General features: G+C 45.7%; 1 protein-coding gene across 10 annotated transcripts in view; it reads right to left on the reverse strand.

Moving 5' to 3' along the window:
- LOC139346244 (triple functional domain protein-like) overlaps positions 1 to 13,201 on the reverse strand; it is a 64,875-nt gene that overhangs the window by 36,475 nt on the left and 15,199 nt on the right. For all 10 annotated transcript variants that reach the window (XM_070985232.1, XM_070985226.1, XM_070985231.1 and 7 more), the window contains exons 2-3: positions 11,837 to 11,887; positions 1,333 to 1,407 (exon numbers count right to left, since the gene is read on the reverse strand). In XM_070985232.1, coding sequence (XP_070841333.1) covers positions 1,333 to 1,407; positions 11,837 to 11,887 — 126 coding nt within the window. The remainder of the gene's footprint in view (positions 1 to 1,332; positions 1,408 to 11,836; positions 11,888 to 13,201) is intronic.

Here is a 13,201-nt window from a genome sequence, read left to right on the forward strand (position 1 = left end):
GCAATATTATCTTGTCATTTTAATGACTAAATTACGAATATCTACAATAACAATAACATTGTGGGTCTAGTTCTTGACCAGTTTTGGAGGCAGGGAGCTGCTCCAGTCACGTGAGCCGACTGCGCTCGGCCCACAAATTAGTGAGTTGAGGCCGGCTGCTGTGCGCCTGTAGGCTCAACCTGGCTGCTCAGAGGAGAAAATCAAACGCTCACGTGGCAAACAGGCAAACATGAGTGAGCGCGAACATGGCCGATTTATTAAGGGGCCAGATTCGGGATAATAGGCTTAGCTCATTTACCCTCCTTTTCACCAGCGGTCCCTCCTCTACATCCCTCCCTCCTTCATTTCAAAGCCAATTACTCCGCGAGCGACTACTATGGGATGCGGTAGCTGAGAGTAAGTCATCTCCATGGCGACGGTGCCCCGTCTCTCCCTCTCTCAGTTTCATTGTGTTTTGTCTGAGTCATCGTCCTCATCATTGTGTTTCTGCCTGTGACCTTCGCTGCACACAAGGAGGCCAATGAGAAGTGCACACACAACATGCTCACACAGACTTCCACACGTCACTTTTTTATTCCATTTGATACTGCTGAGATCTACTGTGTGAGTGTTTTTCCACTGGCATCTGCATGCACATGTGATGATAATGCGTACTGTCTCTCTCGCACACGCACAAGTTGAATAATGTTTTTGTGTGTTGTACAAATAATCCTGCTGGATGTTCTTGGCAATCCTTATCTCCAGTTCGGCCTCCTGTGAGTTTTCCCTGGCACAACTCGAGCGCGAGCAAGCAAGCGCGAGAGAGAGAAAGACGGTCTGTCTGTCTGTCAGTGTGTGTGTGTGTGTGTGTGTGTGTGTCAGACATGGCTGAGGTTCCTAAGACACAGACTCTTTTCTGTAGTCCTGCTGATACTGAAGCAGGGTCAAGGGTTAAGTGTCTGGGCCTCAGTCTGACCCTGTAAGTTTTTACAAGCAGAGTGCAGAGCTCATTATTTTGTCCTGACTGTGTGTGTGTGTGTATGTGTGTGTGTGTGGGGGAAGGGGGGGGGGGGGGGTTGTGAGAGTGGAGAAAGCATACCTGCAAGCTGGGTGAAAATGCAAACTAAGGACTCTACTTCGTGTTTCATTAGCCTTGTCTACCATAATCAGACAGTCGAGGCTGACTTCTGAGACTAGACACACACACATGCGCACACACACACATGCATGCACACACACACACACACACACACACACACACACACACACACACACACACACACACACACACACACACACACACACACACACACACACACACACACACACACACACACACACACACGATCTTACCTGACAAAAAGGCAACTTTTTCTTTGAGGATAGGAAGTACCTCCATTGCTCTCATCTCTTCATTTCTCCTGAAACCTGGATAGAGGGAGAGGCAAGACAATGAGGTTTGAATGGAAGAATAAAAAAAAGCACGTTTCTCCTCTCTGTTCTTTCTCTGTCCATCAGCCGGGACTTTTTGTTTCTTCGGGGCGTATTATTTGGGACCGAGCAGGCTTTGTCCACTTGTAATCTGGAGATCGGCGGCTTTTAATCACAGAGGATTGAGTCCTTTTTCAGATCGCTTGCATCATGAGGAAAAAGTAAGATTCATTTACAACCCCAAGCACACACACAGACACACACACCGAGACAAAGCACAGAGGCTGTGGTCAGACACACAGTAGTGGTGAGACAAAGTGAGGCCAAAGAGAGGGGAAGTTCAGGGGAAACAAAGAGCTGTTGTAACTCTTGCAGTAACAGAGGTGAAACAGGGTAATGTTACACTAAACATCATCAGCCACTTCAGTTCCCATCACCTACACTCAAATCACAGCACTGTTAAACAAGAGTAGCTGATGAATTTTTACATCAACCAGTAAGTGTTCAATGGAGGACAAAAAAGCTAAATGATGGCAACATGCTTGCAATGACAACATACTGATGTTAAGCAGGTGTAACGATGTTAATGCTAATGCTAATTAGCACAAAGCACAGCTGAGGCTGAAGTGAATGTCGCTAGTTATGAAGGTATTTGCTCATAAACCACTGAAAGTGTTGTGGTGATTGCACAAGCTGTAGAATCGGAGGATCAAGTCATTCAAAATTATCTTGCAGGGACCATGACTGCGACCCAACCAGTTGTTGCTGAGACATGTCACACAAAACCACAAATGTCAACATCATGGTGTCATGAGAGGTCAGGAGATCACCAAAGTCAGGATTCATCGTCTGGGGACCACGAATGTTTGTGAAAAGCTTCACTGCAATCCATCCAGTAGTTATTGTTCTATGTGGGCCGAGAACCAAAGTGGTGCACCGAACAACTTAACAACAGACCCACATCGCCATCCGCGAAGTCGTGGCTAAAAGCTATTACCCCCAATTCCCCTACTTAACAATTTTCATAAACCTCATAAATCCTGGGTATCGCATGTATGCGAGCATGTCGTCAAATTAAAATTCAGACATCTCAGCTTTCAAAATTTCCCTCCACTCTCTGCTCAAACCGCAGTCAGAAGATTTTCTAAATGGCACCATGAGAGCAGGCCAACAAGCTGTCGGCTGAGAAAAATGAATATAAATATAGTTACTATACTCACTTCAACACCGTTTGCCTTCCCTTCCACTACTAATACCTGACATTTTCCTATAAATAAATATCTGCTAGTATTTACTGGTACTCAGTGATGAATCACACAATAGTAGCTGAACCTTCAGCTGCTTCATAAAAGCTTCGACATTTTCTCGACAGGGGCTCTCTGACAAGCGCGGCTCTTTCTTGGGAAAGATCCTCTGGCACTTCACGAGGACTGATGTGTTTTACATACTGGTTTGTCTGGAATAAATGCAAGGAGTACTGCATGGTTAGCATGAGAGTGAGCGAAGAAAAAAAAAAAAGCCCACAGCAATAATCCGAACTATAAATTGACACTATAAATGTCAAGCTGGATCTCGTGTGATCCCTGAATGACTGTCAAGAGATCCAATCGGTGAAAACCTGTTTCAACAACGCCTATATATAAACGCACATTTCCCCCCAAGTGATTGAGCACACACCTCCACTAAAAACCACACACACATGGACAGAATGGGCCCAGATATTGTCCTTCAGACTGAGCAGAGGTGTGCTTTGTGCGACTGATGACCCAGACAAGTCATATTAGTCGTCCCTTTACTCTCTCGTGACACTTTTAGCACGTTAAACAGAAATTAGAATAAAATGACCCTCTCTCTGAGGTCAATATATGTCACAAACACACACACCACATCTCCAAAAACAGGAAGCCAGCTTATAAACCTAGAGTGTCTGTATAACATGGTGGTGAACTAGTCAGACACACACATGCTGTTACCATGTATTACATAACGAGTACAACGCAAATGTCGGCCTTCTACTACTGTTATGATGCAAGTGCACACACAAACACAGACACACACCTCTCCCTGGCACTTGTAGCGAATTGTACTCCAGTCTCCGCTCTCAGCATGCTGCCGAATTCATGGTTGTATGCTAATGAGATGCTAATTCTTTTCCACCACCGGAGGAGATGGATGAGAATCAGGACTTGTCTGTATTTTTTACACTTCTTCACTCCTCTCATTTGTCTACCAAACGTCCCTCAGGGTGCCGCAAAAAAAACAAATTAGCATGATCAACTACATTTCCCACAGCGCTCTCGTAGAGACAGAGCTTGAAGTTCTTTCTAGACCACATGAGAGGAGGTGGATGCAGACAGAGAGCTCGCTCTGCCTCTGTTTTAAGGGGCCACACGAGGACCAAGGTGCAACTAATAATTGGGATCATTACTGACGAGTCATGCTGATCATTTTTTTGCTTAAACATTTGACAAAAAACAGCAGAAAATGCACATCTCGTTCTCAAAGCGCGATGATATCCACAACTATTCAAGGCCCGAAGCTCAATTTATAGTAATACAACATTTGAAATGGTTAAACAATGAGTAATTTGACCTATTTGATCAACTAATCAATGAATTGACCGCTTTTCCGACTTATGGAATTATCTGCCGACATCACCTGGGATTTCAGGAGATTGTGATAGGTGTTATTTGTTTGGAGAAGTCAGCATCTTCACCGTGGAGTGATTCCTCCTCTAAAGCAAAGACAATCTCTCATGTTTTCCACAAACTTGCTCTCTCATTGGCCGGCTGCAGTGCCATCAAGCAGCAGCATAATCAAAGGTCAATGTAAAACCTAATGTTGACAAGATGACAAGCAGAAAACCACCGTGCGTGTGTGTGTGTGTGTGAGAGAGAGAGAGAGAGAGAGAGAGAGAGAGAGAGAGAGAGAGAGAGAGAGAGAGAGAGTATACAGTGAGTGCTTTGTAGCTGTGTGTGAATTCACTACTGTACAGTCAAATTTAACGGTCACTGGATTAGGATCTGCCCAAACATACTGTACTGTACTGTAAAACTCCTCCTCCTGTAGACACACCAACACACATGCACACACACTTTTAACCCACAAAACTGATGCCTCTTTCCAAACACACTCCTTTTCCTCCTCCTGCTCTCCTCTGAGAGGAATCACTCTGCATGTCAAACTCAGCACTTCTCTGAACGGTTTCATACAGCGGCAGGTATCAGCAGTCTATTCTGGGACTTCCTTCAAGCTCCTGCATCACCTTCTGCTTCAGTTACTCATTTTCTACATCTTCAAAATATCTCTAAACGAGCTCCAGAAAAGTGCTGGGAAGATGCTGCATCGGGGGGAAAACGCATCCTGATTTTTGATGCAACTGCTCATGAAGTATTTTTTGCCTCTATTTTCAGACCAGATTATTATTTTTTTCTTCACAGTTTTAAGAACATAACTCTAAGAACACCCTTTTTTATTGTGCCTGCACTGCAAAACCTGGGAATGATTGTAGTTCTTAGAACGCCGTCTGACTTCAAAGTAGGATGAAAGTGTACATTGACTGGTCGAACACATGAGCCACTGCAGAACTGGTAGTGTAAAACGTTAGCCGTCTAAATAATAGCTCGTAACGCTTGCCTTAAAAAAAACAGAACAAAACACAGACAAATGGACAGATAGTACGATCCTACCTTTATTCTTGCTGATGTCAGAAAACCCCAAACCCCAAGATGCCTAAATGTACCTGATATTGACACATCATATGTGATTGACTTGATGCATAATTGCTTCTCTACAGAGGATCACTTGATGATTCCCTGCTTCTACATGGCGTTGTAGCTGAAAGGATCTGAATATGATGACATATTTTCTAGGAATAGCCTAACAAAGAAAGTGTTCAGTCCAACCTAGGGTGGAGGTTTCATCTGTGCTGAAGTATTTCTGGGCTGGATTTTCTCATCTATCAAGCACAAAAGGTAAGTTGAACCATACAGACACAGCACTTCCCTCTGCAACTGGAGAAAGTGGCACAACAGCTAAATATAGAGTGGCCAGGTCACACACACACACACACATACACACACCCAGTGGAGAGGGAGAGCAAAAAAAATCCAAAGAAGCAGACAAAAGGGAAACTATGCAAATGGGTGAGATAATGAGACAAGTCATCCTGACGTACCATGGCTGAGGGAGGGGGAGAAGGCATGAAGAGGACAGTGAGGGAGGGAGAGTGAGGAGGAGGAAGGCAGAGGGGAAGTGCATGACAAATGACAGGTGGACAGATCAATAGAAGGATGGAGGAAAAGACAAAGATGGTAATAACAGAGCAACCAATCGCTCGCTGCCAAACACACTCATTTCCATCCTGTCTCTTTCCCTTTATTTGCTGTTCTTTCTTCTTCTTCCTTCTCAGCTTTAAAGTCATATGAAGGATGCAAGAAAGTAAAGTTAGCTTCACTTCCCAGGAAAAGGGACAGGAGGGTGATGACCTCACGGTGTACCTGTCAGCTGGATGAGGGCGGAGCCTGTCTGGGCGTACCGCCACCTGTGATTGGTGGCCCAGCAAGTCATGCTTGATAATTCTTCCACAAACAGTAAAAAAATCCATAAATCACTGCGGATTTGGCTTTGTCTGCTGACGGGGAAACGCAGTCTGCTGCTACCATCAACTAATGATAGACTGACAAGCTGATGTGCTGAAGGGATCCCAATCCACTGCGGGCACAGTCGGAGCAGCTGAGGCTAATCCTGGGATTCCTGAGGGGAGATGTTCCAATCCAGCAGACATCCAAAACCGCCCATTTCGGTGTCATCTACGCGTCAACACGGAAAAGCTGGTGCAAACATTTCCAAGCAGAAACGCGGCGATCGGGCAAGCCGCTTCAGTCTGGATGCAAGGCTGCGGCGTGCACCTCATGTGGCATTAGGTGAGACGCTAATCTGCCTGTCTTTTGGGTAGGCAGGTTCCCGAAGGTAATCCTCAATGTGTAGGAGGGGCAATAATTATAATATGCCTGCACTGCATTTAGGCACCTTGACAAGCTGCTTAGCATCAGGAGGGAGACTTGATTGATGGGGGAAACCCTTACAGTGCGGGAGAGAGCGAGATAGAACATCACACACACATCACAGTCTCGCTTTCCCTGCTGTCGCTCCAGTGGAGCCACTGAGGGACCAACAGCATCAGGCTGTGGCTGTCCTTGGAGGCTTACACATATGTATGCATCCACGTCTATCAATGTTTAGCAATGAGCCCAAGAATACATCATAAATGAAGTGCATGTGAATATGTGATTACACCTGAGCTATAAACCAGCTCAAGTGCTGAGGCCTGAGGACAATGATTTGTAATAAATTACCTCTATCAATTCTTATTTAGCTTAGTTTCTTTCCTTGCTGAGGAGGTCATCATTTGATTAATTTATAAGTGGATAAGCTCCTACTGTAATCAATGGTACTGGGCACATCTACAACAGAGACTAAAAAGTCAAAACTAGCCAAGAAGACTCATGCCCACCCGAAAAAACAGCACAATTTAATCATGATTATGAAGTCGCTGAGCACGCTTAATGAAAACGCTTAATGTCAAGTAATGACATGTAGTCAGTGTTTACCCAAGTACAAGGACAAACTGTGGGAAACACCAGAATACCTAATTTCATAAGATTCCTCATTTTACTGAATCAATGATCCTTTAGCCAGAGCTGATGAGGATTTTACCTTGCTGATGCTTCTAAATTCAGGAATTCTAGATCCATTGTCAAGCCCTCAACAAGCTGAGGTGAACACTTATTTTCCAGGAAGCTCGTCTATCCCATACGACAAAAATGCCCCATTCATGACATCATCCTTTCCTAATCCGAAAGTCAGTCCCAGTGCTTCCTGGATCCCTGGTCCTGTGTGAAGTGGGTACTGGTGAAACGCAGTGACCGCTGATTCGGCTACACCCCTCAGTGAGAAAGGGCAAGGGATGAGAGGGAAATGCCAGATACGTCCATCATCCACGGCTGTATGGAAACTGCCATAACACGGTCAGCTCATCATTCCAGGGCAGGACTGTTACTGGCTCGTGTGTGTGTCTCAATATGTCAACACTCCGCACACACCTCAGAGGCTTGAGACTTGTAGGGGCTTCTGGGAGGTCAAGTGGGAATTAGGCTGGCTGATGCAACAAAGTAGTTTACTTGACAACACTACTACAAGAATGCCTCAGAGGGACTGTGACAAATAGCTCAGGGAGGGGTCAAAGTCTGTGTGTTTATAGAAAAAAACAGAGAGAATGCAACAGCTGCCTGGACCGGGACAGATGGGACGGGTGGTACGGTCAGTCAGCGGAGGGAGGGGAGAAGTTGCATACATACCGCAAAAAGATTTGGAAGATCTGATTAAAGAGCAGTTACATACAGGCGTAATCTCATAATGGCTCCCCGGCAGCTGTCTTGGGTGCATCATTTGGAAACCAGCTGTTATGGGTCAAGAGAAACCAGAACCGTGCACATGTGTGTGCATCCCTGCATAACTGCGGACTTCCCACATTCGCCGCGTGCCAGGAATTCCTCGCTGAGGGATGTGTGGGAATGGAAGGAATTCCTTGAAGCTGAGGGAGTGGACAGGAATAGGGCCCGTCCGTGACCTGGACCCCTGACCTACATCCTGATCAGACGCTCCGAAATCCCAGGGAAGAAAAAAATTGATACAGAGCAGGCTGATTTCATTCATGAAGGCTTCACTGTGGGAAAGTCTTACCGCAATTCATTTGATTTTACTCAAGTGTACTGAACATTTTATTTTTCCCCGGTCAGTGCAACAGTGACAGCTCTGCAAGGGCGCAGCCACGGGGACGGCACGGCCACCCTGGTACAAATGCTAAGGAAAACTCTACAATCTAGTTACTTCATTCTAACATAACTGTGTTAAGCTGCTTATCTTGCTGCTTGTAATGTCACAACAGGAAAAGCTTTTAGGATGAGAACTTACACATGTATTGGCCAAATGTCACGCTGTCTTGACAGCAGACCAGGACAGACCGGTTACTTGGATGCTGAATTACTAGTGTAAGGTGAAAACTAGTGAAAACCAATTTGCAACCTCGCCACTGGATGCCCCCAAATTCTGCACGCTGGCCCTTTAAATGCTGAGAATCTGTCTTGATACAGCTCCACGCACACTGCTCTCACATGCAGGGAAATCAAAAGCTTGATTGTCGCTAAGCCGTGATTAGACAATCGCTGGCCAGGGTTTAGCGAACGGTCAATTATTGCTAACCTCTTTTACTGGACACGGAGAAATGCGGTACAACCGTCTGCAAATGCGTCTAGAAGTCGGTGCTGGGTCATGACAGTGTCATTTTACAGTCATGACAGACTTCTCAGACACCCGATCCCACTAAAGAGAAATTAGCTGAAGGTGACAGATAAATGTGTGTATGTGACTGACGCAGGTGTCACGTTTCCTGTGTGAAACAGCAGCTGAAACGCAGAGAACGTGAAGAAGAAAGAGATATTTCCTTCATTAGGTTTCAGTCTTCGTCTTACTCTCTTGCCAGTGTTCTGCTCTGCTTCACCGTGACTCTTCTTCTGTTGTCTTTCTCTAATGTCATGAACCCTCTGTCTTCCTCTTCCCGTCTTTAGCTCCATTACAACTGCTGTTATATATTGTGCTTTGTGTTTTTATCCACAGCCAGCAGCAGCGTCTTATTCATCTCCTCCTGTCTGAATTGCCCTTAGCCTACTTTACTTGTAACTAGCAGCTGTCGACCTGAATCTCGGTCCTGGTAGACCAACGTTGATTGGCTGCTGCCCTGGAGGGTGTTGCCCTACTGGACAGCGATGAAACAAGAGGGGCTGATCTGATTGGCTGTTGTGATCAGATACTGGCTACGCCACTGTACATACAAAAGAGTGTGTAACTAGTTAAGAAATAGGAGCATGGAGTTACAGGATATTGTTTCAACTGGTGATTGTGCCCATATTTTTAGACGTGTTAAGTAATGCAAATATTTCACATAGGGGTAAGAAAGCCTGCACTGCATTTTGGGATACTAAAACTCTTTGAAGGTACAGACACAGACCTAATCCATTGACAGATGCCTAGTCGATGGATCCTATTCATTTTCAATGGCGAGCAGGAGATCCGGCCACGCGGTGCATGATGGATACAGCACGGCAAGCTGATGGACCAGTCGCCGTGTCCAGCGTGACGTGCCGGGCTCATGAAAATCTGATCACGCAGTCAAACAAGGCAGCGCTGATCTTGCTGCATGGCCTATTTCTCACCTAAAATGTCTTCATAAGCATATTTCAGTGTACTATTTAGCTCTAATATGAGAAAGTTGTGTTCAGATGCGTCTTTGCCGGATTCTGCGTGTTTGCGCCATAAGGCAGAGGGAGGCAGGTTTCGCTACATTGTTTGTGCAGGCTGATATCCCTGAACTTGTTGAGTAAAATCCTGCTCGACACCACTCGAACGATTCCTCTGGCCAACCGTCTGATCTGATCCAAGATCGACAGTGTGAACTAAAAGGTGCAATTTTTTAAAAGAGATATTTCTGTTTCACTTATTTCATGCTGCATTGAAAATCTGGCCCTGTCGATGAAAACGGGGTATCATTATCTCGAGACGCCAAGATGACAGTGTAAGCGATTAAGCAGTCCAGCCCGGGTGTTTGTTTCCAGTCCATTCCACTCAGACTCGCCATGTCCTGCCCTATTTTCCTCTTTTTGTCCCCAGTCTGAATTTTGGCCTGGGAGGGAGAGCGAAAGATAGATAGAGAGAGAGAGAGAGAGAGAGAGAGAGAGAGAGAGAGAGAGAGAGAGAGAGAGAGAGAGCACCATCTTTCCTTCACCTCCGCCTCTCTCGTTCCCTCCATCCGTCCAGACCTCTAATAGCAGGGTAGGCTAACCGAGCAAGAAACAGGCCAGGGTTACCCCAGCGACCCAAACACAGCAGGGGAGGAGGGGGGAGGGAGGGAGAGAGAAAAGGAAGAGAAAGAAGAAAGAGAGGGAGAAAAGATGGCTTGTTATTGGTGCCAAGAGTTCATTCGTCTGGGTCTTTTAATGCCACTTGATCTCATTCTGACAAACTGTGCTGGCAGCACTGAGCTTTATATATAAAAATCTGATACCGCTGTGATAGAAAGAGGAAAACAACCACCACTTTCAGTGCTGTAAACACTTGCGCACTTCCCTCCTGTTACCAGTTGAGATTCAGTGCAACACGCAGCGAACAGTGACACTGCGGTCTTGTTGTCAGCAGCTGACTCCGGCTGCAGTTCACTGTCAACAGCAAACTGCAGCTCGGCCTATTGCAACTATTTTTCTGCTTCAGCGGCTCCAATCTGCACAAATACGCCATCTGGAGGCAACTGTTGAATGGACTTTCAGCTTGCGGAACGCAGTTATTAACTGATGATTTATCAAAAATTCCATTCAACAGTATTGAAGTAATTCTACATTTTGACCAAAGCACAAAGGAGACAGAGAGAGAGAGACAGTGATGGAAAAGCCCACAACACTCCCTCCTCGCAAAGTACACTTCAGTGCATCTGTCAAGGTCCAAAAGCATTAACATTATTGCATAACAGCGCTGCCTCCCCCTTGCAGTCTTGCAGCCCACTCTTCAGCCGCCCAGTCACACCAGTGGCTGAGGAGGCCAGGCCAGCAGATGGACAGCCTAATCTCCCAGTGCTCCCTCTAAACCAGGAAGTGATAACTGGCGAGCACCAGGAAGCTTAAGGAAAACACTGCCCTGACGTTTTGCAGACAGGCCAGGGAGCAACAATGAAGACAAGTATTGTCTATCATTACATTCACATTGGTTTTTTTTCTGCAGGTGCAAGAGCTGTCGACATCAGGGCCCCTGGGCATCAGAGCAACCTACCAACCAACTGTCCTCCTTTATATGTGGGCTCAGATACTGCTGATAGTTTTGGTATAAACCTTCCCACTGAAGCACAGGGGAGCGCATACTATACGCAAGTATGACTGAAAGGAAAGGCCATTTTGATGAGGGGGGGGCAAATTAAGCGAATATATCATGATGGAGGGGACGGCAGGAGCGACTGGAAACATCAAACGTAAAAGCAAATGATAATGGACAGGCGGCTTGAAGGAACGGGGAAAATGAAAGCATCATCTCAGCTCATCGTGGAGAGCCTGCTGTCGCTACAGAGATGGGAGCTAGACACAGGTAGCCAATCACAGGCGCGGGGGGCAACACTGAATGCGATGGCGGGGGGAGACTGAAGAGGTGGAGGGAAAGGGAGTCGGGAACAGTGACAATGACACTGAAATATTAATATGGTGTGTGTGTGTGCCAGTGTTATTTCCACTATAATAAAAAACACACTTCTCTTCCAGGCAGGCAGGGCTGTGAAAACAGCTGTAACATTTGGAATCAGTGTGTTCGGGTTTGTTTCTGTGTGTTTTACCTGCTATCTGACTCGATACATCTCCTTTTGGCTCTTTAGGGAGGGATCCATCTGTAGGCAAAACACACACACAAAACAATTATATTAACAATGTAGAAACAGTTTTGTTTTGTTTTTTTGCTAAATGTTATCAGTCAAAATGGGAACATTGTGTAAAATACCCAACACAAATCCCCTGCTGCTGCTGACAAGCTGGACAAATCACATCAAAAGTCAACCTTCAAAAACGATGTCATCAAACTGCCACGACAACAGCCAGCCAGGAGAAAATGTGTCAAACAGTCTTCATTTTCAAAAAATGGGAACATAGTTGAAGCTGCCACTCATCTCAGCCATCGAATCTTTTGTTTGTAATTATCACGCATGGTACCACCAGTTCAATCGTTCCCCACTCTTAACCAGCACGTTCTGCGTAAACTGGACCAGCGCACGCAGGAGTCATCTTCTCATCACCCTATACCTCATGACCGAGGCCGACTGGTTTCTCGGCAAACGCAACAATCGGCCCATTGATCCAGCCTATAGCCCGTGTGTGTGAGAGAGGCTGCCGCTGCGACCGAGGGGAAGATACAGTCAGTGTCATGTGCTGTCAACATGCACACAGGCTGGACGCTCCGCTGGCTGACTCAGCGACACATGCTCCCTCTGTTCTGACTCAGGCTTACGCCTTCCTGTTTAACCTTACAGACGGCCACGTTAAGGAAGAGTGAGGGTCGTACTTAATACTAAGGTCTGTATTGTCAAGACTAGGATATAGTATACAGTGCATGCAGTATATGGTTTTGAGACAAAGGATGCTTGTCTGTTGCAATGTTCTCTAAATACAAAGTAGACTTCCATAAGACAAACATGTAAACACACACTGTAAAGAAGCTCATACATCTCATACATGCGTACAAATCAATACTGTTGATTTATTGAATCCATGCTGTTAATACAGCCCTACCATTACTGCAGAAGCAGGATGTTTTGGCAGCAATAGTTGGAAGTTGCAATGAAGCAACTGCCTGAGTCACACCTAAAAAGAGTCAAGTTTGACTTAAAGCAACAGTGAAACCTGCTCTTCAGTTTTCAGTTGACTCAAACAATAACCCTCTCGCTCACATGCTCTCACTTGAAAGCACACAGGACAGTAATCCAGCTTATCATTAACTTGTTCATGTCATATTAGTTTGATAGATGGGATGGTTTCCGGAAAACAGGCCTGTGTTGAAACAACAAGCCGGGCTCTATTGGTCGGGACTTTTGTTCAAGGCACAGGTGGGACAATTAAAATGTGATCCAGGAAGTCCAGTTGCAGTAACAGATTAATGCATTAAGAGGCTTATTAGATGCCGAGACACCGCACAATGATTTGTGATACTC

This window comes from Chaetodon trifascialis, chromosome 17 (assembly GCF_039877785.1).
Source record: "Chaetodon trifascialis isolate fChaTrf1 chromosome 17, fChaTrf1.hap1, whole genome shotgun sequence".
In the NCBI taxonomy this organism is placed as follows: Eukaryota; Metazoa; Chordata; class Actinopteri; order Chaetodontiformes; family Chaetodontidae; genus Chaetodon; species Chaetodon trifascialis.